General features: G+C 43.0%; 1 protein-coding gene across 2 annotated transcripts in view; it reads right to left on the bottom strand.

Moving 5' to 3' along the window:
• Positions 1-7,602: 7,602 nt before the first annotated feature.
• Positions 7,603-26,967, bottom strand: part of LOC127583526 (zinc finger protein 362-like) — a 63,255-nt gene continuing 43,890 nt past the window's right edge. For both annotated transcript variants that reach the window (XM_052039610.1, XM_052039611.1), the window contains exons 5-8: positions 25,203-25,427; positions 23,924-24,002; positions 17,006-17,164; positions 7,603-15,633 (exon numbers count right to left, since the gene is read on the bottom strand). In XM_052039610.1, coding sequence (XP_051895570.1) covers positions 15,517-15,633; positions 17,006-17,164; positions 23,924-24,002; positions 25,203-25,427 — 580 coding nt within the window. In that variant the 3' untranslated portion in view covers positions 7,603-15,516. The remainder of the gene's footprint in view (positions 15,634-17,005; positions 17,165-23,923; positions 24,003-25,202; positions 25,428-26,967) is intronic.

Below are 26,967 nucleotides of genomic sequence, written 5' to 3'. Positions count from 1 at the left end.
TATGGGTGGGAGGTTCAGGGGAGATGTCAGAGGGAGGTTTTTCACCCAAAGAGTGGTTGGTGCATGGAATGCACTGCCTGGGGTGGTGGTGGAGGCAGATACATTGAACAGGTTCAAGAGCTTGTTGGATTGGCATATGGAGGAATGTGAGATAGAGGGATATGCGGGAGGAAGGGGTTAGGTAGTGTGAGGGTGGTCTGATGGACGGCACAACATGTTGGGCTGAAGGGCCTGTTTTGTGCTGTATGGTTCTAAATATAATGATTGTAAAAGTCTAAAACATTGCTTGTCATTCCAAGAAGTATATGTCTGAATTATCCATGAAATAAAATATTTAATTTCATAAAAGATATCCCCATGGTCTTTGAAGGTTGAACTGTGTGCATGCTTTATCTACATCTTCCTGCCTTATTCTTCCATCAATGATTAAAAATAACTAACAGGAATTCCCACATCCGTGGCTGAACTGCCTAACTTTTGCTCTTGCTTCTATGTACATGAAGCTGTTTATAATATTGTGGTTTGGAAATGGAAAATCAACGCCTTGTTGTTCATCTAATGCACTCTTTCCAATAGTACAAGCCATCCACAACAGTTCCTTTCAGATGAGATATTAAACAGAGACACTGTTTATTAGCACAGCTTGTCAATAAAGGTCCCAACACACTTACTAACATTCCTCCCTCAATGAACACCACCAAAAATGGACACCAAACAGAGATTTGTCCAACTCAATTCTATTTCTGGAATGCAGTTGTACCTAATTGCTGCTTTATTGTCTATCTAGTAAAGCCACTGCACTCATGGGTAATGCATCGTGTGAGGAATTTTGGAGTCTTTCACAGAGTGTGTAAGGACAGGTTAGACTGGCCTTAGAACATTGAAGCTGCTACCGCATTGGATAACCTGCATGCTAAGAACACTAAGAACAGCAGGCTGTAGAAAGAATTAACAAGTCACACCACAAAGGAATCAGAGCAAAGTTCTGCAGTCCTTCCATATCCAGTCATGAATAATGGACAACCAAGCAACCAACTGGAAGAAAAGCTACAAGGCCAATTCCATCCTCAGCCAAAGCAAAGGCAAAGCACATTGAGTCCATGTAGCTGTGCTGAAGAGCTTGTAATTATCATTGGTCAGAATATTAGTATTAACTGAGTTCATTCACAAATGGAAAGTTCCATAAGTTAGAAGTTAAGTCAACCAAATAAATTACATTGAGAATTAAACAACCTTGATTGTGAAAACTGAGGTCATAGTTAAAGAAATTAATTGATGGGTTAACCTATCAACTGGAATATTCCATCTACCACTTATACCCACTCAACCTTGGCCTCACCCTATCAGAGCTATTCACTTTGTCCTATCCATCCTCTCCTGCAACTTAAAAATAACTTGTTTTCTACCTGTCCAAGTTCTGATGAAGGGTCTTCAACCTGTATGTTAAATCTAATTCTCTTTCCACAGATGCCGCCTGACCTGCTGAGTGTTTCCAGCATTTTCTGCTTTGATGCAATGAGAACTTGGGCAATAAAATCTGAGAACTGATACACAAGGCTGAATCCAGTTTCAGGCAAGCTGGCAGGATAACAGACATATGGTACTCCTACAATTAACCTATGGAAAATAGGGATGTTTATGAGTTTGTGATTAGGTCAACCACTGTTCCATGGGCTTTATCAGCATAAGAAGAGCACTAAAAGACGTATCTCTGGGAGAGAAACCGGTAGGTGTAATGATCCAGGGATGTGGGACCACCCAAATGATGTAACCAGAGAGAGAGAATAGACTACTTGAGGTCCACGCACAAGACACCACATAGTCACAAGGTGCCAGGGCAGTGTGAGATTATACCCAGGCCACAATGAGTAACGTGCCATGACATGTTCATTCCAATTTAACACAACCACCATCACCAATACAGGTCATTGCAGAGTGATTTCAGATTAAGGGGAAGGAAGGTTAACTAACACAAGATAAAATTCAAACAAGTTCACTTAACCAGCAATCTTCAAATGCCTTCAAATGTCACAAGTCAGAAATGGGATGGGAGGGGGGCTGGTGGTGGCCATTGGGGGTGTTGTTTACTGATGATTCCACATTGCTCATCGCCATTCACAACTCCATTGATAAAGAAGCAACCACAGCGGGACCTGGAGAAAGTCGAGGCTTGGGATGACAAGTGGCAGGTAAACTTCACGTCAAGTGCTGTATAACAATTATCTTGAACAAACAATCTCCTTTGACCTTTAATGGCATCATTCCCAACATTCGCCTTTCACCAAAAGCCATATCACCACCTCAAGACCAGAACAGATATTGAGTCCTTGTTAAATAGTAATCTACCACTTAAAGTTCTCATCCATCTGTAAGGATCAGGCCAAGAGTAAGATAGAACACGCACTTCTTTCAGCTGCAACTGTACACAAGAATCCCAACTCCATCTAGGACAAAGTAGTCTGTTTTATTGATGCCCATCGTTAGTCTCAATATTCATCCTCCATACTACTGCCTGTGGGAACAAACCGCCCCAAGAGTAAAACAAAGACATCATTGTCATTGGGAAAATATCTCTTCCAAACTTCCATCTGTAGAAACATTGACATTCCTGGATCTTCCAACCTATCACGATTTGGGGCATGCTATAGCTTCAAGGATAACAGAGGTTTAAGGAGCTCCAGTACTACAATCTCAGGGCAAGTATGTAAGTGTGCAAGTATGGCTCATAAATACAACCTTGCCAGCATTGCTAATATCCTCTGGAGAAATTACTTTAAAATGTATTTCCAATATCAGGTGAAGCTTTATCAAACCGGGAGAGTTGATCTATTATACACAAAGCTTCAGGTTTTATATTTAACAAATTAAATTAACTAAAGGCTCAAGAATTAAATCCTGAGGATCTGAGAGAAACCAGTTTTAAGTCTTCGTCTCTGTCAAGCCAGCTAATAAAAGTCAACAGCAATTAAGTTGTTATACTTGGACTCAACTGAAATAAGAGAATGGAGGGGAAAAGTAGCCAGGATTCCTAGTCCTGACTATAATGCATTGAAGGGAAAATAAGATTCATCTCAAAAGTGATTGCAATTCACAGTTAAATGGTGCTGGCAACACTAACTGGCCTGGTCAGAATTTAAAAACGTTCTGATGAGGGAGGAAGTAAACTGTAGCAGAAGAGGTCAAGACTTTTGGCAGGCTATTTTTGGTTCACTTAAAAGATACACGATGCACTGTGGGAAATTGGAAACTCCAACCAGGTCATCAAGAGTGCTGAAATAAAAGTAGAAAATGCTGAAATATCTCACCTCTTCAGGAAGCATCTGTGAAAAGAGATACAGTTTCAGTTCCATGATTGACTGAAGGATTGAAGACCTGAAAAGTTGACTGTTTTTCTTTCCACATTTAAGTTTAGAATGAGGAACATAAGATTGAAACATAAGATTCTGAGGGGGCTTGTATCCCATTCCCCTTGTTACATCTATACTCACTGGAGGTTGGAAGAGATCTTATTGAAACATCAGGTTCTGAGGAGGCTTGACAAGGTAGGTGTGGAGAGGATGCTTATCCCTTGAGGGGGGAAATGTAGAACTTGGGGCCATAGTTTCAGAGTAATGAGTCACTCATTTAAGCTGGAAATGGGAAGGAATTTCTTTCGGAGGGTCATGAATCTTTGGGACTATCTTTCCCAGGCAGCTGTGTTGGCTAAATAATTGAAGACCATCAGGGACAGGAATTTTTGGACCCACAGGGAATTCAAGCATTGTGGAAAATACACTGAAGTGGAGTTGAGGCTAGGACCAGATTAGCCATCAATCAGATAGCCTCATCACAGTTTATCACCATGGCAATCCTGGCCTCACCCTATCAGAGACATTCCTCTTTGTTTTCTCTCTCTCCCAGCGAAGGGTTTTTGACCTGGGATATTAACTGTTTCTGTTTCCACAGATGGTCCCTGACCTCCTGAGTGGTTCCTGCATTTTTTGTTTTCATTTTAGATTTCCAGCATCTGCAGCATTTTAGTGATCAAAATTGGTGAGACTACTTTCATGAAAGCAGTGGCTTTATTTTCACTTTGATTTAAAGATTGCTGTTGAGTGTGTTTCTGGTGAAAGGATAATGAATGATTGGCTTTTCCTGAGCATCATCCATATCTTGCTTGCATTAATCAATTTTACTCTTATTATGCCATCTATTTATTTTCATCAAGGAAACGGACATTTGGGAGTAGCTTGCTATCTTGCTTCAGATGATATTGTGCTGAGGCAGAGGATTGCTTGTAGATCAGACTCTGAGATACATGAATAACAGACTGCTCTGCAAACATCTCTTTCAGCTCTTTTGACAGATCCCGTGTCGCTGGGAAGACCTTTGCAATTATTTGCTTCCTTGTGAAACAAGCTATTGCAGTGGATCAACACAGACGCTCATGAACTAGACCGGATCAATGGGATTGAAATCTTTGCTATCGGAGTTCCATATGGAATCAATCAGTTCAGGAAGTCTCAATCTAGATGAGAATCAGGCTTCCTGCCATCCTCTAACCCAGGAGACCAAAGGTCTGTGAGTCTAGCTTCATTAAGCACAACTCCCAATTTTCATTTTATAAATAAATTAAATTTCAAAGCTTTCTGACCATTTTATTTTTTTGTCTTCAGTTAAAAGATTCATTGATAATGGGATAGAAATTCCACTTTCTAGCACCGTTGGGATGCAAAGGGACAGGCACAAGTAACGGTAGAGGCTGACAGATGGACTCTTTCATCGCTGATTTCTTCCTCTTTTTAAAAAAAGGAAATTTGGCAAAAGCAAATTTCTCACATCATAGCAGTGGCTCCAGTTTGTTGGCTGTAAAGGAGTTTAGGATGTCCTGAAGTTCTGAAATGCATTGTACAAGTATAAACATACATACACTGTGCACAATCATTGTTGCTTCCTGTTCTTCTTCAAGGATCATGCTAGATTACTCACTGTTTCCTGAGCTGAAACAATGTGCATTGGAAGTTTCAGAGAGACAGCCCCTGAGGATCCCTTGAATAAAGTGGATCGCCCTTGTGTTGAGCTCTGTCAACTAACTATTTGAATTGCAAACTCTTCAGCAGACCAATCGTTGTTAGGACTGCACAGGAAACACATATCCTGCTTTGAGAGACTTCCTGGGGGAAACAGATGGAGATACAGGGGATGAAATCAGCATTGTCATTGGAATATTGCCACCTTAGAATCCCCAAGAGCTACAAATCTTGCTTGTATACTACTGTACCCACAAGCGGGCATTTTAGTGACTTCGTTCCCCCACACTATATCTGACCACATCCTTGCTAAAAAAGAAAAAAAAAATCCACGTCATGAGGAGAAACAAAAAGATGGCGAGAACCCAGGTCAGGTGAGCAGCAATATACAAGCTGGGTGGGGGCGGGGATAAACAACAACCTGCATTTAAATAGCACCTTTAACATGCCAAGGGACCTTCCTGAATAATTAATCAAAAGTTGACACTAAGCTGCATGTTGGAACAGATCAAAGGAGGTTTTACGGAGCATGGTAGAGGAAAGAGTGGTAGAGGTATTTGGTGGGGGGGGGGGGGCAATTGCAGAGGTTAGGGTCTTGTCTGTTGATATTAATCCATAGGCAGTAATGACTTTAAGGAGGCCATAAGTGGAGAGTGTAGATATCCCATTGGATTGCAGGGCTGGCAGGAGGTGACAAAGAAAGGCAGAGGCATAGCCATGGAGAGTTCAGAAGACAAATGGGAATTATAAATCAAGACACTTCTTAACTGGGAGCTAATGAGTGAATAGGATTCAGTCCCTTGTTTATCTCCCACCCCCCCACCCCCCCACCCAGCTTGTATATTGCTGATCACCTGACCTGAATTCTAGCCATCTTTTTGTTTCTCCCCATGACGTGGATTTTTTTTTCTTTTTTAGCAAGGATGTGGTCAGATATAGTGTGGGGGGAACGAAGTCACTAAAATGCCTGCTTGTGGGTACAGTAGTATACAAGCAAGATTTGTAGCTCTTGGGGATTCTAAGGTGGCAATATTCCAATGACAATGCTGATTTCATCCCCTGTATCTCCATCTGTTTCCCCCAGGAAGTCTCTCAAAGCAGGATATGTGTTTCCTGTGCAGTCCTAACGATTGGTCTGCTGAAGAGTTTGCAATTCAAATAATTAGTTGACAGAGCTCAACACAAGGGCGATCCACTTTATTCAAGGGATCCTCAGGAGCTGTCTCTCTGAAACTTCCTATGCACGTTGTTTCAGCTCAGGAAACAGTGAGTAATCTAGCATGATCTTTAAGTTTCTGGACAAAGGAAGATGCACAAGGGAGTGTTGAAGTGGTCAAGGCAGCAGCAACATATACCACCTTAATTCCTTCAATTGATAAGTAAATGAAAGTTAGGACAAGAGAGGTTAGATGGGAAGACCAGAAAAATGGGACATAAGAGACTGCAGATATTGTCCCGACATAATCTGCATTCCCTAAGTACCGGTCACATCCATTGCCTCCGCCAATTAACCATTCTGCTTGCAAGCTTATATTTGTCGTATTTCACTCCGAGATGAACCTCAGCCCTCATCATTGCATTATTGCTGAGACTATTTCCACCTCTGTAACATTGCCCAGCTCTGCTCAACTCACTTGTCTTCTGTTGTTACACAATTGGCAGTCATGCCTTCAACCACCTGGGCCTTAAGCTCTTCAAACCTTCCTCCTACTTCTGATTTAATATACTTAAGAAAAATCTTTCTTTGACGAAGATTTTGTTTGTTAATAGCTGTGTCAATTTTTGACTTGTGCTCCAGATATGTTGTGTCAAAGCATAAGGGCAAAGCCAGGATTATTTACTTTTATACGTGTTTATACCAGAGTTTAGAATGAGTGGAGATTTTATTGAAATAAGGTTCTGAGGAGGCTTGTATCCCATTTTCCTTATTGTGTTTTTACTCACTGGAGGTTAGAAGTGTTCTTATTGAAATCTAACATTCTGAAGTGACTTGACAAGATGGGTGCCAAGAGGATGCTTCAAACTTGGGAGCACAGTTTCAGAGTAATGAGTCACTCAGTTAAGGTGGAAATGAGAAGGAATTTCTTCTCTCAGAGGGTCATGAATCTTTAGAACCCTCTATCCAGGGAGCTGTGCTGACTGGGTGACTGAAGACCTCCAGGACCAAGAAGGGTAATCAAGGGTTATGGGGAAAAACCACTGAAGTGGATAGGAGGCCAAGCTCAGGTTAGATTGCTTCATCAACAGCTTATCACCATGGCAATCCTGGCCTCACCCTATTAGAGACATTCCCCTTTGTCCTACCCACCCATCCCCACACTCATTGCAACTTAAAACCAACTTGTTAACTGCTCCTCCTTCCAGAGATGGTGCCCAACCCGAGTTGTTGTATAAACAGACCTGAGTCTGTTTTTAATGTCCCATTTCCAGCACCTGCAATTTTTTGGTTTTCATGAATACTTGATAATGGAGCAGGCTCGAGAACCCATTAGATCTACTCTTACTCCTAGTTGTAACATTCTTATCTAACCTGTGATGGCATCAGGGACAAACTGATATTACTCAGCATGATGCTGCATATGTTCATATTTTATTCAGTAACAGAAAGATACAAATTTATTATAATACAAAGCAAACTTTTCTTTCAAACTGTATTGGCCCATGAAGTACACAGTCTTTCCAGGCAATGTTTAGATACCACACTCCAAGACAGATGCAAAAGGAAAATCATAAAAAAAAGCTGCATTTTCAATTTTTTTAAAACTACAACATACTGGGTTACGATTGGTTCGTACTCAACGCTGCACCAGACGAAACAATTTTTTCATTTCGTATTATTTCAGCCACATTAACCTCATGCTAACAAAGGGGGAAGTACAACACTCACTTAAAAATGTAGTTTCAAAACCTATAAAAGGTAATGAATACAACACATATTTTAAAAATAAACTGAAGAAAAGAATTTTATATATTTTAAGGCTTTTAAACATGTATAAAAATAACTGACATTTTATCTCAAAAGTTTCAAATGAAATTAGTATGTGGTAGATGTAGTAATTGACATAGAAACATTTTAAAACATTTATATGTACATAGGGGTAAGAAGTAACGCTAAAATTATGCTTCCATAGCTGCTGAACTGTGTTCAGTATGGTTGTACTTAGGAGTGATTTTTCCAATTGCATATCTCAGATCGGGAGGCATTACCTGCCCAGAGAGCATACCAGATATCTTGCTTTGAACGTCCTTTAACTCTCTGTCTATCAGAGTACATATCGGAAAATTCTACGTGTAGAGTTTATAATCTCACAACATGCACTCCTGGCCAAGTGTGCAGTCAGAACATTTACCTTTTAGTCTGAAAGGAGGAGGTTCAGTTTACTGGCGTTACAACATACCCAGCAGAAAGGGTAAGGGAAAGTGCCTACAGAGACAATGTATACCAGTTAGCATCACATTGTCTGTTTCTGAATGGGTGTTTTTCTAAATCTCTAACATGTAAACCAGACAACAGCCTTCTTTTAAAATAATCTAGAAATACACTTTGTTTGTATTTCTCCCTTTTAAGACATGCAAGCAACATCAGTATTCGAGCACTGCCCCACAACTCCAACTCAGTTTGGGTAAGAGAGCCACACAGCCAGTGGTGGGTAGGGAGGGCATGGTGATGGAGGAGATCACTTCTCATCAGGGTGTTCTGCAGGTTTTCTTTCTAGTCAAACCAGTTTCTGAGCACCTCGACTTTAGAGTCAAAACAGCCTTCTGACTGATGACTAACCCAGGGAATGTGTTATACTAAACATTTAAAGTTTAAAATGATCTAAAGTAATTTTTACATGCTGTAGTGTAATTGAGCCATAAAGATCACATCAAACTGACTTGGATCAGCCAGGAAGTGATTTTAAATTTCACTTTGAATCATTTTTAATGTTGACTTGAGAGTGTGTAGACCAGTTGGCTAGGAGCTAAAATTATAATATCTAACTCAACACTGGATGAATCCAGACAAGTAGACCTATGTTCCCTAACCTGTACATGTTGTGGAGCTAACAGGTTAACATACATCCATCAATATTTAGTCACCAGACTAAATGCAATGTGGCGATGCCCGTCAGCGACCGTTCTGTTTCACCAGCTTTAATGACTCTTGTGGTTTTCTCAGTCCATTTAGAACAATGAATGCAGAACTGCTTGCTAATTCAAGTAATTCTTTGGTTAAACAGCACATTGCATCTGTACTTTGGTTATAATTTTATGCTGTAGTTGAGTATGGTCATTAGATACTGTGTGGTCCCATCCTTGTAATATTATGGCCTCTGTTCCTTGACAAAGGATAGTTTTATTAAACCTCTTGAATAGTTTAAATGAGTCACTTGCCACAGCCAACAGATACTGTACCCTCCTCTGACTTACCTTCTAGACCTACTCCAGGCTCATCCCTCACCCACTGAGAGCATGCGCATTTAGGTTTTCCATGATTTCCTTACTGTTGGGACATACACTGTGTATGACTTCCAAATAAACATTCTCCCAGTTGGATAGGCCAGGAATAAACAATCCAAACTATTCTTACAGAATAAAATTACAGCATTAGTCCGTGTCATAAATTAAGAATTCAGTAATAGCTATCAGACTGGTGTCCAATTGTCTTACATTAAAGACCCTTACTGGCTTAGTCCCATTATTATACTTATTCTCTGTGCACCATTTGTGGGCCTTGATATCCAATTCAAACCAAGCCCCAGACTGTAATACCACACATACACATAAATAAGATGCAACTTGAACCTGATCACTTCCAGTAAATAAATACTGTCAAGTCATAAATAGAACTGCTACTCAAATGCAAACCAAAAATTTTAGTTAATGTGCTGGTCAGTACCAATGCCACACACATATATTCCAGTAGGGATATATTTAGTACAAGATGGGGTAGGAATCCTAGCTGGTTTTATTTCTCTCTAGCATCAGGGTAAAGAGGACAAGTACATTTCCCTATAACACCTTAGGTTAAAGAATGTGATGCTTTATAAGGGTTTTGATGTTATCACCACTTCCTTCTGACTGGTGATGCCAGTGCTGCACTACTAACCTTTCCTTGTATCCTATTCTCAAAACAGCTCTCAGTAATATGACTGTTCAGTTAGTTCACTGGCAGCAGTGGGAGGAGGCTAGTGTCACTCTAGTATCATGGTGCTTATACCAGCTATGTCACGGGGGCAGGACGCAGACTCGATTCCAAGCTGTGCCAGTAAGGTCAGTAATGTGCTGAAATTATGAACACAGCTTTTCAATCAACATTTTCATGAGCTGCCTACCTGTTAGATGTAACATAAAGCAGAATCCTGCAGCCACTCTCTCTATCGTAACACCCACTAGAACAATCATGGTTGGCAATTGAAGCAAGGATTGAACCAAGCTGTGATGACCTCCACAGTTAAATAGTCAATGATCGTTCTTGCATAAAGAGATTTATTACAAGAGGTACCAGACCAGACCCATTACACCTAATGTGGTGAGCACCTTCAAGGGGTTAAAAAGGTGAAAATCAGAGGAAAGAACAAAAAGAAAGTGGTCTTATGGGACTTCTCAAAAAAAATTAAACATTTAGCTTCTAGAGCTAACGATGTGGGTTTGAAGCAGAACATCAGAAGATGGGATCAGCTGCTACTTCAGACAAATGATACTGGCTGCAGTGCAGGAGAAAGTACATTTTGTTGATCTGACCTTTCAATCTTGCACCATAAATTAAAGTGATTGAATCTGAAATGGTGCCTGGCATTTTAGTCAGGCAGATATTACTGCAAGGGCACATTCCAAATATTGTGATCACAAGGGACGCTCAGAGTCAGTGTTGTTTGGCATGGTCTGTGAATTTCATGTCAACGAGGAGCAGGGTTGCTGCAAACAGTGTTACCATGTTAGTCCAGAGAAATGCAAATACATGCACAGAGTATTTAATCCAGTCACATCTCAGACAGCTGGTTTGCAACCCCAATGAGACAACATAGAACAGGTGGAAGGTCTAGACATTGAAAGCCCATCAACAACTATAACCAGTGGCAAATTTCTGCTGCGTCATCACTAGCTGGCATTACCAGTGCACCTTATCATATTACATTGTTAGCTAAAGGTACCTAGTGAACAATCATGATTACTCCATCAATAGTAATTCCATTTTGATTTCAATATTCGACCCCACCTCCCAAACATTAGGCACAGGGCACCTAACAATTCAGTTCTATTAGCAAATGTCTCTATTTTGATTGACCACAGCATATGCAATTACCAGGTTTGAGGCCATAAAAATTCATCCTGTGCCTTAACCGTTAACGTAAATTGGCAAAGCATATCGGAGTTCACTTCTAAAAATATTCTCTGATACACTGACTGCACCATTAGCCTCTAATTCCTCAAGGTGAAGCTTATTAGGGAGGACAACAAGTGCCAATCAAGCTCCTGTCTCTGTGGCTGGGCTGGAAAATGTCTGAAAATGATTTGCCTGCCTTGCAACTTAAATCAAATTTTAACAACTTTTTTTGTGGAAAGTCTAGTTCTGCAGAGAAGGGGAGGGGAATAATTTTAGATTAAAAAAGAAATAAAATCCAATCATGATTGCAGAATGCTCATTGTATTTTGCATATCACTTCTACAAACGGCACCTTTCATTTCTCCATTAGTCTTTGATTATCTGTTTACAACAGCATTCCTTTGATGCAAATACAACAGGGAAATCCATGATAAAAAAGTGTGCTGACTTTAGGCACATAGCCCTCTTGGATCAGGTCAAGGGACAGAAGATATGATCTCACCCTCGTTAACTGAAATTTTATCCAACCATGTGTGTTCCAAGCCTATTCTATCAATCAGCAAGATCAAGGCTGATTCTATCTAGCTGTACTGGTTCCCTAATGCCTAATATCATCTGCCAACAAAACATTCAGACTGGGTTTTGAATGTTTATCTTCTGTACAATCTCACATTGTCTGATTGATTCTAAGGCAGCCTCCTGTTTTGAACAGAAATGAATTCATTTAAAAGATGTGCAGATTAATTTACATAGCTGGCAACTTGGAGTTAATTCAACCCATTGCCTCTAATACAGTGAAGAGGAGATAATAGTTGAAAAACAAAAAAAAAGCTGCAGATGCTGGAAATCTGAAATAAAAACAGAAAAGGTCACGGATACTTAGCATATCAACATCTTCAGTGCAGAAAGAGAGAGAGAGACACACACAGGGGGAGGGAGAGAGAGAGAGAGAGAGAGAGAGAGAGAGAGAGAGAGTTAATGTTTCAGGTTGATGACCTTGCATCAAATGGGAAAGGGTCACTGACCCAAAACACCACCTCCGTTTCTCCTTCCACAGATGCTGCCTGACCTGCAGAGTATCTGTAACATGCAGTTTTTATTATGAGAAAATAGTTCCCAGTTTTCATTTTCTATGAGCAGTTTTCAAGGCAGAAATGTTTGCCACGATTAGTCTTGGTGCTCCAGCACCGGGGAGTGGGTCAGAAAACCATTTTCACTACATCACTGCCTCAAAGGCTTTGCTGGGACATAGATGTGTGGAAGTCAGCTGAAAATAGAGTTGGGATAGTCTCCAATCCTTCACCACTATCCCCAGCCCTGCCTAAATTGCAGACTGATATCTGGATTAGGGTGTGACTCGGATGGGGTGTTGGAGATGCAAGCTGGTAACAATCGACAACGTCAGGAAAGGAATAGAGATATGGTGGTGCTGAGAGCAGCTGGGAACTGGGGCAGGTGCAGGGAGGGGAGAAAGTTACACAATGTGGAGTAGGAACCTTCCTCGGTCCCATGTAGATGAAATATTCTTGCAGCATCTTCTCCACAGTACAGCAATCAAACACTGCCATATAAAGTAATTCTTGAAGTCAATAAAATAGTGTGGCTACCAAACTGGACCAACTTGATTCAGTTTAACATTTCTTACATTGGTTTACTGAGGGGCAATGTAAGGAGTAACGTTAGTGCTTTCTGCCTTCCTCACTCACTGCCTCCCAGTCCAAGAGGAAATGCTACTTCCATTCTCCAAGGCGCACCTGTTCTCTGTACAAAGCATTTTTCTAGTCAGCCAATAACTTCATATGGAATTTTTTTTTTCCCTAACGTTACCAAATCATTGTCAGCATTAAGTGCTTTCAAACCAAGCAGAGCAGAGCTAAATGCAAAGCAAGAATCCCTTCTGCTTTCTCTTCTGCAATAGATAACACTATCCTCTTGACACTCTGTGCCTGTAACTTCACAAATGCATTCCTTCACTAACATAATGCTGTGCGCAGATTGCCATGTTTTGACAAACCCTAAGGGAACATCAAGATTCCCTTTATCACCGCAATATATAACTCCAGTGTAAACACATTGAAGAGATTCTCACTGATCATTATTTCCAGAATAGTCAACTTCTCCTTTTCAAACATCCTTATGACTTTTTTTTCTCAGAATTGCAAGTGATAGAAATCTTCCTGCTGAATTGACCATGTTGATAACACAGTGTGATAAGATGTAATTTGTCAAAGGCAGATCAGAGGGCACTGTGATAGCTTGCTGCTCCCCTCTGAACGTGACTGCTATGATCAGTTGGTACTGTGGATCGATGGAACGCCATTGCAACTGTGAGTAGTTGTTATCACACGCAGGCATGTCCACATCTGTCCAATAGAGATGAATTTCAAGCCCAGATCCCTGAGGCCAGTATCCAAATCCATCCATGTGGGGATCCTTAACTGACCCATGACCTTAATTTCTTTTACAAACACTCCTCCACAGACATTTCTTTCCAAACATTTTAACATATATACTGTTCCACAAGAACATCAGATTAGTGACAGTGCAGGCCAAGTCTATGCTAACTCTTCAGGCTGAGAGGGCCTCTCCCTCAGGTAAAAATGAATTATACATATTTATATATATATAATATATATAATATATAAAAAAATTAAAGAAAAGATAACTATCATTGACTCTATCGTATAAATCTCTTTGAAATAACAGTATGAAAAGTGTACGTGACACATGAATTGTAATTTTAAAAAAAACAAGACGTAACATACCAGAAGCAGCAGAATTGGACACTGAATGACTTAAAGGTGTTCAGTAGATAAAGTCCTGTGCTGTGTCATACCATTCATTACTAGTCATCAAGTTGCTGAGGCTCTCTCTGCTGCAGTCCACAACCACCTGTACTTCATTCCACTTTCCCTGTTGTCCCTTGTCATTATCAAGCATTACCAGATCAAGGCCAGCAGAGCCAAATGCCGGGTAAAGTCTCCCCTTCTCTGGCCCCACAACGTGCGTTGCATTGCAACCCTGGGGGAGCGGTACCTATTGCGACACTGTCCCACACATATCGCCCCTTTAAGACGCAACCCACATGGGACACAGGTGATGAACCTATTTAACTCCAGCAGAGAAAACTTGCAAATTGAAACGCACACATGGTTTGGTCACGACATAACATGTAAATCATGGCAAACACAGCAGGCAGTCAAGTAAAGCCAGATTTGATCCCCAAATAACATCTACTGAACACTGCTGGCTAAAATCAAAGTCAGTTTAATTTTATCCTGCCTCAGATTCAGTTCCAGCATTTTGGTCTTACATCCTTGGAGTAGGTAATGTCACTGATTGGAGTAAGCCTGGTATCTTTGCAGATTTTGTTTGATGTGGGGCACTTTAAAGCTACAATAGAAGTCATACTGTAATTTTCTTCCTGCTGTTCACGGCAACCTGTTTCAAGTGAGCAGGGACAGTTTACCTGTCATTTAAGCAATCCAGGTTAAGCACCATTCAGTGATGGTGAACATGGGTATTTTGAGTTGAAGTAGTTAGGATGTATATTAAACAGGGGTTGTGACAAGGCCTATATATAGAGCCAGTTAAAAGGTAGGGCTAAGACATTAATTAAACACATGAAAACTGACCATACATTTAGTATAATAATTCATATTAGCTAATAACTGATAACTGAAAACTAGAATTGTCACACTATCACAGAACAACAAAATGAGATACTGTTTAGTAATTCTATATCTATTCGATTCTCTTAATTTTTTCTCCTCCTTAGTCTTCCTGTGTGACAGTAAGACAACTTAAATGTTAATAAAAGTGGTGTTCTCAGACACAGCTTATTAAGTCACAAATAATACGAATCCACGCCCTTATTGAAGAAGTTACCAGTCTGTAGGATACGTCATTGCTTCCAGTGCCGTTGCCCAGCAACGGAAGCCGTCTGTCCGAGGGATACAGGCACTTACCTCCTCGGCAACGGTGTACATTTGGGCTCAAAGTGCATTGTTGTAGTCTTTGGCAGTCTCTGCACTTGTATGCACTTGGTGCTGATGTTACCAGTGTGGTTGGGTCTCTGAGACTGAATAAATACCAACAGAGCACAAACTAGAAAGGAAAGCTCCTCATCCTTTTGTAATATGCACCTGACCTTGGCCCCAGAGTGTCCACTTCCTAGAGTTCCAACACAGGGACTGATTAAATTAGAGAAATCCGAACAGGACAACTTGGGGATTCCGTTCTCTGAGGGGAATGAGTGTCGATTGCGTGCTCCACTGCCGTATGCTTTGCCATATGCTTGATGAGGTATGTTTCCTATAAGAAGTACAAACATCAATAATTTCACCACTGTGTTACAATCAGCGAACACAGTTATAATGTTCAAGTGTATACCCCTTTCCCCATAACCCAGGCTTGCTGCCCCATATCAATATCAGGTAATAACTATTTGCCAACCACACCCTGGGCTGCCAACTGCATTTGCTTCTCCACCACAGTTGCTACAAACAGGGATTGAAGATTCTCTCACGAGGAGGGAAAATCTGCAGGTAGGCTCTTCATTTCAAATCTCACCATCAGCATCAAATTGAAACCAAAGAAAGCACTGAGATGTCAAACCTGTACTAGAAATGGCCTGATGCACCCACAAAGGGCTTGCAAGTAAAGAGATCCCATTGGAAGTTCCTGGGGTGGGGACTGATTGGTGGTGGAGTAATAGAACAATGCCAACTATACTTTTTCTGCGAAATCTCTGGGCTAGAGAGAGAGAAAAATAGAATCTTCTCTGTCACAGCTGCAAGACTCCATCATGTAAATTTGGATCATTTGTCTTGAATGCCCTCCAAAGGAGCATGAACCGATATCAGTGTCTGGGGAAGGTGCCATCTTGGGCAAGGTACTGCAGGGTGTTGCCAACTCATCCTGCTATTGCATTGATAACGCCCCAAAACAGTACTAGTTAAAAGATCCAAACACGAGTTAACATCCCCAACCCCAGCACTGGTTCATGACACAAACTGAGAACTATTTCAGCTCACACCGCCCAGCTCAATCAATGCCCCAGCCCTACCGTTATCAGTGTCCTAACCACCACCACCCCGCACTAATCTGAGACCCCCCCACCACAGCACTGATGTGGAGCCACCATCCCAGCACTAACTAATGTCATCCATCCCAGTACAAATCAGTCCCAGATAGAGTCAGAGGCATACAGCAGGGAAACAGGCCCCTCAACCCCACTGGTCCATGCTGACCAAGATGCCCATCCAAGCTAGTCCCATTTGCCAGCGTTTGGCCCAACTCTTACATCACATCACATCCCCCAACCCAAACAAAATGCCACATGGGAAATGACCCCAACCCTGGCACAGGGAATGCCCATAATTAGCAATGTCATAATGACCAGATAATCACTTCTGAAGTGACGTTGAATGAGGCATAAATACAGACCATTTCCTACTTCAAAAGAGTGTGCTTTCCATGAAAGGGCACATGAGGTTGCAAGTTAACATGCCATTTTAAAGACAGCATTTCCAACAGTGCAACACACCCTCAGTTATGCACTGGAGAGTCAGCCCTAGGTTCGTATGTTCAAATCCTGGAGCAGAACTTGAGCTGAGAGGTTCATCACTGCCCCACAAATAAAACCTGAAGGGGCTGTCAGGAGGGAGAGAGTTGTGGTACATACTGAGGTGTAGGCTCGTCCACACATGCTGCAGCAATAGGCTTTAGTGTGTTTAACGGTGTGTGTGGAGAGGTGGATCTGCAGTGAGGCGGAGTCTGAATACGCTCTGTAGCAGTTCGGACACTTGTACGGCTTATCTTTGTTGTGCTGTCGTTGATGAGACTGAAAAAGACAAGAGGGTCATTGAAAGGGTCAGAGCACTTCACTGCTTATTGAGGTATTTGCTTTGTGGTCTGAAATGGTTGACAATTCAAATCTCACCGTCAGCATCACAAAACAGTAAAACAGGAAAAATAAGATATGACGTCTATCTTTATTAGTCACATGTACATCGAAACACACAGTGAAATGCATCTCTTTGCGTCGTGTTCTGGGGGCAGCCCGCAAGTGTCGCCACGCTTCCGGCGCCAACATAGCACGCCCACAACTTCCTAACCCGTACGTCTTTGGAATGTGGGAGGAAACCCACGCAGACACGGGGAGAACGTACAAACTCCTTACAGACAGCGGCCGGATTTGAACCCGGGTCACTGGCGCTGTAATAGCGTTGCGCTAACTGCTACACTACCGAATGAGCAGGTTTCAGTGAGGTCAAGTGAGATGCATTGACCGTGACACTGGGAGAACTCAATAAAATGCCCTGGGACTTTCTCCACCTCCCTGGATGGGCAATCTGGGCTGTGGTTCAATGGTGGATAACATTCCTGGTTCACGGAACAAATCACAAACTCTAACAGGTCCTCTCCGGATGTGCATTCCAACACACCCAGCTCTCCTGATATTCACTGGGCACAGGCAGGCTATTATTCAGCTAGCTGTGGCGCACTCTCACAATAGTGGCCCAAAGTGTCCTCGTAACTCGTGTTTACACGAGGAGCAGAGCTCAATGAGATGCTTCCCACATGCTTCACAAGGGAACAGAAGCCTGCTCATAGGTCCCAGATGGTTCTTCATTTCAAATGACAGAATTACCAACTCATTCATCTTAACACTTGGGCTATGTTCTCTCAGTTCTGGTACCATCTTCGTAAGTATTAGGACGTAGAACAGTATAGCCCGCCCATGATGCCAAATTAAACTAAATCTCTTCTGCCTGCACACAATCCATATCCCTCCATTCCCCGCATATTCATGCGTCTATCTAAAAGCTTCTTAAACAACACTATCATATTTGCTTCCACCACTAGCCCTGGCAGCCCATTCCAGGCACCTACCATTCACTGTGTAAAGAAACTTGCCCCGCACATCTCCTTTAAACTTCCTCCACCTCTTACCTTAAATGCATGTCCTCTAGTATTTGACATTTCTCCCCTGGGAAAAAGATTCTGACCACCTACCCTATCTATGCCTCTTAATTTTAGAAACTTCTATAAAGTCTCTCCTCAGCCTCCAACACTCCAGAGAAAACAAACCCATCCTTGCACATTTACCAGGACTTCTATCCCTGCTGTGGTATGGAGATTGGCACTGTGCACAGCATTCCAAGTGCAACGTGACCTGGGGTCATTACAAGTTTAACATAACTTTGCTTTTTTAACTCTGCAGCCTTGGAGATAGATTCCAAGGTTTTGCTGACTTACACTAATGCTTTTCATGACTTACTCACCTGCATCTTTATATCTGAGAGCTCTTCCACCCAATTCAGTTCATTTTTAAAATGTAGGTGATTCCGTTTTTCAAGCAAAGAACATCACTTCACATTTATCTCCATTAAAAATTAATTTGCCATTAAATTACCATATCTACAAGTTTTCTAGAGTATAACACTGCGTTCTTCATCAGTGTTAACTACAGCCCTGATCTGGTATCACCCTCAAATTTGCAATTGTTCCTAAGTCCAAATCAATGATGCAACTTATGAATAACAATGATCTCAGCACTAATCCCAGTGGAGAATTATTTTCTATATTCTTCCAAGTTGAATATCAATACTTTATTGCTCCTCGCTTGCGGTAGCTGATTTCCTATCCATTCAGCTAATTCTTTCCTGTTAGTAATGATACTATGCTAAGTGACTGTGTTTATCAGGCTTTGTTCCAATGCTCCTTTCATTTATGAAAACATTTTGTTCCTTACCTGTCCTTCTATTTCACATTTCCCATGACAAAGAATCATAGGAACATACGGCACAGAAATGGGCTCCTTCAACCCCAGAAGGCGACAATTCGGCCCTCTGAGTCTACTCTGGTTCTCAGCAATCCCATCCCATACTCTGTAACCCACTCTCTCTCACACGCTATCGATTCCATAGAACCATACAGCACAAAACAGGCCCTTGGGCCCACCATGTCGTGCCGTCCATCAGACCACCCTCACACTACCTAACCCTTTCCTCCGGCATATCTCTCTATCTCACATTCCTCCATATGCCAATCCAACAAGCTCTTGAACCTGTTCAATGTATCTGCCTCCACCACCACCCCAGGCAGTGCATTCCATGCACCAACCACTCTCTGGGTGAAAAACCTCCCTCTGACATCTCCCCTGAACCTCCCACCCATAACCTTAAAGCCATGACCTCTCGTCTTGAGCATTGGTGCCCTGGGAAGGAGGCGCTGACTGTCTACTCTATCTATTCCTCTCAATATTTTATATACCTCTAGCATGTCTCCTCTCATCCTCCTTCTTTCCAGCGAATAAAGCCCTAGCACCTTAAGCCTCTCCTCATATTCAATACTCTCCAATCCAGGCAGCATCCTGGTAAATCTCCTCTGCACCCTCTCCAACGCCTCCACATCCTTCCTATAATGAGGCGACCAGAACTGAACACAGTACTCTAAGTGTGGCCTAACTAGAGTTTTGTAAAGCTGCATCATCACCTCGCGGCTCTTAAATTCAATCCCGCGATTTATGAAAGCCAACATCCCATTGGCCACCTTGATTCATCTACCACCCAACCACACGAGGAACCAATTAACCTACCAAGTAACTTTGGGATGTAGGAGGAAAGGGGAGACCCAGAAGAATTCCACACAGTCACAGGGAGAATTTGCAGGCACCACACAAGGGAACAACAGAGGTCAGGACCTGAAGCTACACACAAAGTGCTGGAGGAACTCAACAGGTCAGGCAGCAGCTATGGAGGGAAATGGACAGTCGATGTTATTTCGGGTCAAAACATCGGCTGTCCATTTCCGTCCACAGATGCTACCTGACCCGCTGAGTTCCTCCAGCGCTTTTTGCGTTGCTCCAGACTTCAGCGCCTGCAGTCTCTTGTCTCCAGGATTGAAGCTGGCTCACAAGAGCCATGAGGGACCCACATTACCTGCTGCATTACTGTGCCACCCCCGGCGCCATGCTCTCTTCCATCAACCATTTTATAAATAGAGAGCGCAAGAGAGAGTGTGCGAGAGAGAGAGTGTGCGAGAGAGAGAGAGAGCGCGCGCGCGCGAGAGGGCGAGAGTGAGAGTGAGATAAAAAATAATGGAGCAAGGCTCTGCTATCACCTTCCCAGCATTGTTGGGTTTGTGTGGGTCACTGCATCTTGACCTGGAGTCTTATCTTTTTTTTGTCTTGGTAATTTGCCAATTAATTTCTCCCTTCATATCCTATTGTTATTAATACTCTTTTTAAGTCCACCTGTTAGTAAAGCATTTATTTTACAATTTTCTCACTGAAAACAGAGATGAATTAGTTTTTCAAAACTTGCACTATTCCCTCACCTTGGCTGCAAGGTTACATCGTTCACCCTTTAGTCGGCCTAACCTGGCTTTAATTTTCCTTCTGTTATTTATGATTCTGTAAAAATATTTTACTTGTTTTTTTTTTAAATAGTTGTTGATCAATTATTTCTGTGATTTCCTTTTGCCTAGTGGGATGAATTCAGAGGTATAATTCATTAAGAGGACCAGTAATTCAGGACTAATGATCTAGATTCTACCTGACAGCTGAAGAATTTCTTACCTTATACTTTTAACACCTTCAGCCCACTGGGAGCAAGCCTGCTCCCGGGACAGTAGTTCCATTAACCCACTCCTCATTTCCCTCAACTGTAAGCAGATTTGGTCTCCCTTACCTAAGAAAGGATACAGTAGATTCGAGGCAGTCCAAAAGGAGATTCACCCAGCTATTTGCTGGGATGACAGGATTGTCTTGTCAAGGGTAAATATTCCTTGGAGTTTAGTAGAATGAGTGGTGACCTTATTCAAACATACAAGATCCTAAGGGGGCTTGACAGGGTACATCTCGAGATGTTTTCACTAGTGGGAGAGTTTCCAACAGGGAACATAGTTACAAGGGGCCAGTCATTTAAAACTCAGATGCGCAGAAATTTCTTCTCTCAGTGGATTGCTGGATTTCCTTGTCCCGAAGGGTGGTGGAGGCTGGATCATCGGATATATTTGATGTGGAGATGGATAAATATTTGAAAGATGAAGGTATTGAGGGCTATGGGGAACTGGCACAGAAGAGGAGTGAAGGCCAGTGTAGATCAGCCATGATCAGATTGAAAGGTGGGGCAACTCAGGAGCCTGGTGGCCTACTCTTGGTCCTGTTTTCTTGTGTAGTGCAGTCCCTACCCTTTTAACATGCTCTCTCACATACCCCCTTTGATTCCTTTTACCATTAACTTGCACTGAAGAGTGATTTACAAAAGCCAGTTAATCTACCAGGGCTCTTTTGGATGTGGGACGAAATGGAAACACCTGGTCACAGGGAGAGCGTGCAAACTCTGCAAAGGCAGTACCCGAGGTCAGGATCGACTCCAGGTCACCAGAGCTGTGAGGCAACAGCACTAACTGCTGTAATACCGTGCGACCATTTAAAGTCCGTTAATTAAGCAGACTGGAAGAAAGGGCTGGTCTCAGCAATGGTGACCGCAAACCTACAGGACTGTCTAAACTCTTGACCTCACAATCTACCTTGTCATGGCCTTGCACCTTATTGTCTGTCTGCACTGCACTTTCTCTGTAACTGTAACACTTTGTTATTGCTTTTCCCTTGTACTACCTCAATGTACATGTGACAATAACAAACCAATTAACCAATTTAAAAAAACCTCTGATTCACTAATGTTCTTTAAGGCAACAAACTGCCATCTTCATCCTGCTTTGCCCATTAGTGCAAACCTATAGCCATTTGGTTGATTCTTAACTGTTCTCTAACTGGGGCATCAAACCATTTCCTGAATGAAGCTATACACACAAAATGGTGGAGGAACTCAGCAGGTCAGGCAGCACCTATGGAGGGAAATGAACAGTCAACGCTTCGGGTTGAGACCCTTCATCAACCCAAAACGTTGACTGTTTATTTCCCTCCATAGATGCTGCCTGACCTGCTGAGTTCCCCAGTATTTTGTGCATTGCTCCAGATTCCAGCATCTGCAGAATCTCGTGTCTCCTGAATAAAGCTATGCTGACTAAACCAACCTTATGTTTGACTGGTGACAGTAGTGCAACAGGTAGTGTTGGTGCCTTGCAGCTCTAGAGACCCAAGTTCGATCCTGACCTCAGGTGCTGAGTGTGTGGAGTTGGCACATTCTCCCTGTGGCCATGGGATTCCTCCAGATGCTCCAGTTTCCTCCCACATCCCGAAGATGTGCGGGTTTGTAGGTTAATTGGTTACTCTAGGTTGCCACTAGTGTGGGTGGTGGGAGAGCTGGGCGAGTTGGGCAGGGTTGAGTTGACGGGCATGTGGCAAAGTGTGGCTTACAGGGAAATAAGTGGAGAATGGTGTTGACGGGAATGTTCTGTGAGCTGGCATAGACTCAATGGGCTGAATGGCCTCCTCCTATGTTGCAAGAGAAAATGAATATGATACGAGTGGACGATCACTCCTCCCCACACACAGGTCAGCTCACCGGTCAAGGGGAAGTTCTGCTGAATTTTGCCTGAAATACCGACTGATGCAAATCCAGCTATTTTATTTCTCACTTGACATAAGTAATCCCAACAAAGAAAAACTGTAGGATATTTGCTTGCCCTCACATGTAACCTGGACACCTCAGAGAAAACACTGTCTCCTATCTGTCCATAACTAGCCATAGAATCTCCATTCCTCAACAGATATTTAACCTAGCTTCTTTTCAGAAGAACTGACTCTGCATGTACCACTTTGGTTTGAAGCATGTACTGTGACTGTTTATTCCCACAGACGGAAATATTTTTTCTGAACTTGCTTGAGGCTCATGAACTTCCTGGAAGAATTTGATCATCTTTATGTTCTGTCAAAATCTGAGCTGAGAGTGGATTGTCAACGTTTATCCTCTCTTGCAGACTACAGATCCCATCATAATTACTGTTCTTCTGAATCACTCCTGAACATAAAATCCTGCAAGCTGCCTTCTCCGTGTCAATTCATCACGTCTCCTACTCTGGATCATTCTGCTCACCAACTCATAAGGGACAAGACAATAGACATAGGTTGAGTGAGCTAGGGCTTTTCTCTTTGGAGAGAAGGAGGATAAGAGGTGACTTGATAGAGGTGTACAAGATGATAAGAGCCATAGGTCTAGTGGACAGTCAAAGACTTTTTCCTAGGGCGACAATGGCTAACACAAGGGGATGTAATTTTAAGGTGATTGGAGGAAGGTATAAGGGGGATGTCAGGGGTAAGTTTTTTTTTTTTACACAGAGAGTGGTGGGTGCGTAGAATGCACTGCCAACAGAGGTTGTGGGGGCAGATATATTAAGGACATTTCAGAAACTTAAATAGTCACATGAATGACAGAGAAATGGGGGGCTATGTGGGAGGGAAGGGTTAGATAGATATTAGAGCAGGATAAAATGTCAGCATAACATTGTGGGCTGAAGGGCCTGTACTGTGCTGTAATGTTCTATGTACCTTCTGCCCAACTTCAACCCTGGAATTGCTTTGTTTCTTTCCATTCAGCAAGTAGATTTTGGAGACTAGGTCTGGTGTATCACTTCAAATGTAAACAACCTACAAGCAGCAGCTAAAACAGCCGTGTACTTATCCACTCACCTGCAGGTTTGATAACTGGGTGAAAGCCTTCTCGCAGCCAGGGTGGGCACATTTGTACGGTCTGTCCCCAGTGTGGATCCTGCATTGAAGAAGGTATGAAGAAGGTACAAATTCACATCTTACCATGCACATAGCACTGCTTATTCACTGGGGATAGGAGGTCGGGAGCACTCACACTACATGTGGTGAAAGGTGCTCCCTGTCCTGTCTCTGGGGGGTGTCCACCAGATTAACCCCTATCTTACTGATAGATTGTTGTCAGAAACTGTCAAACAATGGATTGCAATTCCACACTTGCAATCTTACTTCACACACTCCAATCCTAGTTGTATGAGACTCAGAGTCATAGAGTAATACAGCACAGAAACAGGCCCTTCGGCCCAACTCGTCCATGGCACCCACCTAGCTGGTCCCATTTGCCTGTGTTTGGCCCATATCCCTATAGACCCCTCCTATCCATGTACTTATCCAACTGTCTTCTGAATGTTCTTACTGTACCTGCTTCAACCAATTTCTCTGGCAGTTCATTCCCTATACGCACCACCCTCTTGTGTGAAGAAGCTGCCCCTCAGGTCCCTTTTAAATCTTTCCCCTCTCACCTCAAACCTATGCCCTCCAGTTTTAAGTTTCCCTTCCCTGGGAAAAAGACTATGTCCATTCACCCTATCTATGCCCCTCGTGATTTTATATACCTCCATACTGTCACCCCTCACCTCCAAGGAATAAAATCCTAGTCTGCCCAGCCTCTCCCTATAACTCGGGCCCCTGAGTCCTGGCAGTGTCCTTGTAAATCTTCTCTGCACGTGAAAGGTTTCATGCAGGGGCGGGGCTTAGAGGGATATGGGCCGAACGCAGGAAATTGGGACTAGCTGGGTGGGCACCGTGGTCTGCATGGACTTGCTGGGCCAAAGGGCCTGAATCCGTGCTGTATTGCTCTATGACTAAGTGAATCGCAAGCATTCCTACACATGACGAGACCAAAAATCTATGGAGTCTTCATTAATTGGGCTCCAAGGTACACTACGTCTCTCCCAGTCCCCTCCCCCATCACCTATATTTAACACTGAGTCATGGATCCTGCAGAGTAACTTGGATCATTGTAGACACAAAATCTCCACCAGCCACCCTCCCCTTCCCCCAATCCCATTACCACGAACAGGGAGCTGCCACAGTTGGCTGTGAGCAGATAGGATCGGATAAGTAAAAGCTGCAGAGAAATGATATAACAGTTGTGCTCACAAAGCCATCAATCCGAGCTCCACGGAGAACATGGACCCACCTCGTGTGCTGCTGCAAGTGAGAGAGCTGGCGGAAGGATTTCTCACAGTAGGAGCAGTGATAGGGTTTAACTCCTAAGTGGATGCGTAGGTGCTGAGCCAGATAAGAAGCATTGGCAAACGATTTGGAGCAGTGCGGACACTTGTGAGGTTTCGCTTCTGTGTGGGACTTCGAATGAATCTGCATTTCGGACTTGGAGAAGAAGGTCAAAGGACAGATCTTACACCTGGTGGGGAGAGAGAAAGAGAGAAAAACAGGATTTATTAACAAAAAGCCTCTGCAAGCCAAAGTGTTCCAAATAGCTTCCCAGCTTCTAATTACTCAGTGGATCCATCAAAATGTCAGCTGCTCTCCAGAGTCTGGTGCCAGTCATGATTCAGTATAATTCTCCCCTCCAGGGCAGGTACGTGGGTTCAAGTCCTGCTACACAGACTTGAGTGCAAGCTCTAGGCTGGCACTCCAATGCAATGCCACCTCTTTGATGAGTCTACATCTGCTCTCTCAGGGGGAGGGGGGGGATGTTAAAGAACCCATGGTACGTTTATAAAGTAGAGCAAAATTATTTCTGGTGTCCTGGACATTGTTTATCCCTCTATTCAACATTTCTATCCCTCTATTCAACATTTCTAAAGAACCCCAGACTGAATGGTCATTACACATTGCCGTCTGTGAGAGCTGTGCCTAAATTGGCTGCTGTGTTTCCTACATTACATCTTCTTCAGTTGTGTCTAGTTGGTGACCGTTACGGGGTTGCTCAACCCAGTGGGCACTGAGCTCAACACTGCCATCTCCTGCCAGTAGAGGACATTGCAGAGTACTCAGGAGTCCAAACCCGAGCTGATCTTGAACCCTAGCCCAGGGTGCCAGGGTCAACTCTACTGTTATTGCTGAGCGAGAGAGAGCAAGAGAGAGCGAGAGAGAGCGGCAGCAAGAACTCAGTCAGACTAGGTACTGCCTTCACAAATGCAGCAACCTTACTGAGGGGTGCTCTGGTGACATGTATCTAGGATTGATGCACATCAAGAAAGGCCCAAATTTGACCTCTGGTTTGTCTGTACTTGACACTAGTCTGGGAGGCAGCAATACATTTAGTCTTACTCTGCAGAGAACAAAATTAGCCAAGGTTCCAGCACCTAACTGTTATCCTGTGGCCTCCTTCTGTCCAGGTACAACACTAGGACTGAGCTCCACTGCCTCCTGCAGTAGAATAGACTCTTCTGAGTGGGACACCACACTGAGGCAGGGAACCAACCCATGCCAAACTCCCAGCTGCTGCAGACCAGGTGTCAAACCACCTGAAGGCCACAGATCATGGTACCAATTAAAGGAAGCTTTCTTCTAGATCACTGGAAGCTCCAGAAAAGGGAAGGTCTATTCTGGTAGAGATCGCCAGAGGATGAAATCTGGAGTGGAATGGAGATGCCCTCTCCAAAATTCTCCTTCCCTGAAAGTGGATCCAACTTTGGAATGGGAAGTAACCCACTACAATGGTGAGCTGTTCCAGCAGGGTGAGCTTCATGCTGGAATAAATGGCAGGGAGGGGAAGTGATCCTGAAATGTCCCCTATACTGGAACCCTCCCTTGAATGGAGACCATCACTCTATCTCCCCAGAATGGTACACCCCATTCTGGGATGGTGAGGCTCCATTCTAGAACGTAGCTCCAGAACAGGAGTTTTAAATTTGGAAGATTAGCTACTCTCTACAAGATGGTGCAGATTTGAGGGTGCTGAATTCTCATTGTACTCCAATCAGCTGCCTGCTTAT

This window comes from Pristis pectinata, chromosome 26, assembly GCF_009764475.1.
Source record: "Pristis pectinata isolate sPriPec2 chromosome 26, sPriPec2.1.pri, whole genome shotgun sequence".
NCBI lineage: Eukaryota > Metazoa > Chordata > Chondrichthyes > Rhinopristiformes > Pristidae > Pristis > Pristis pectinata.
This window is presented reverse-complemented; position numbering and strand designations above follow the sequence as displayed.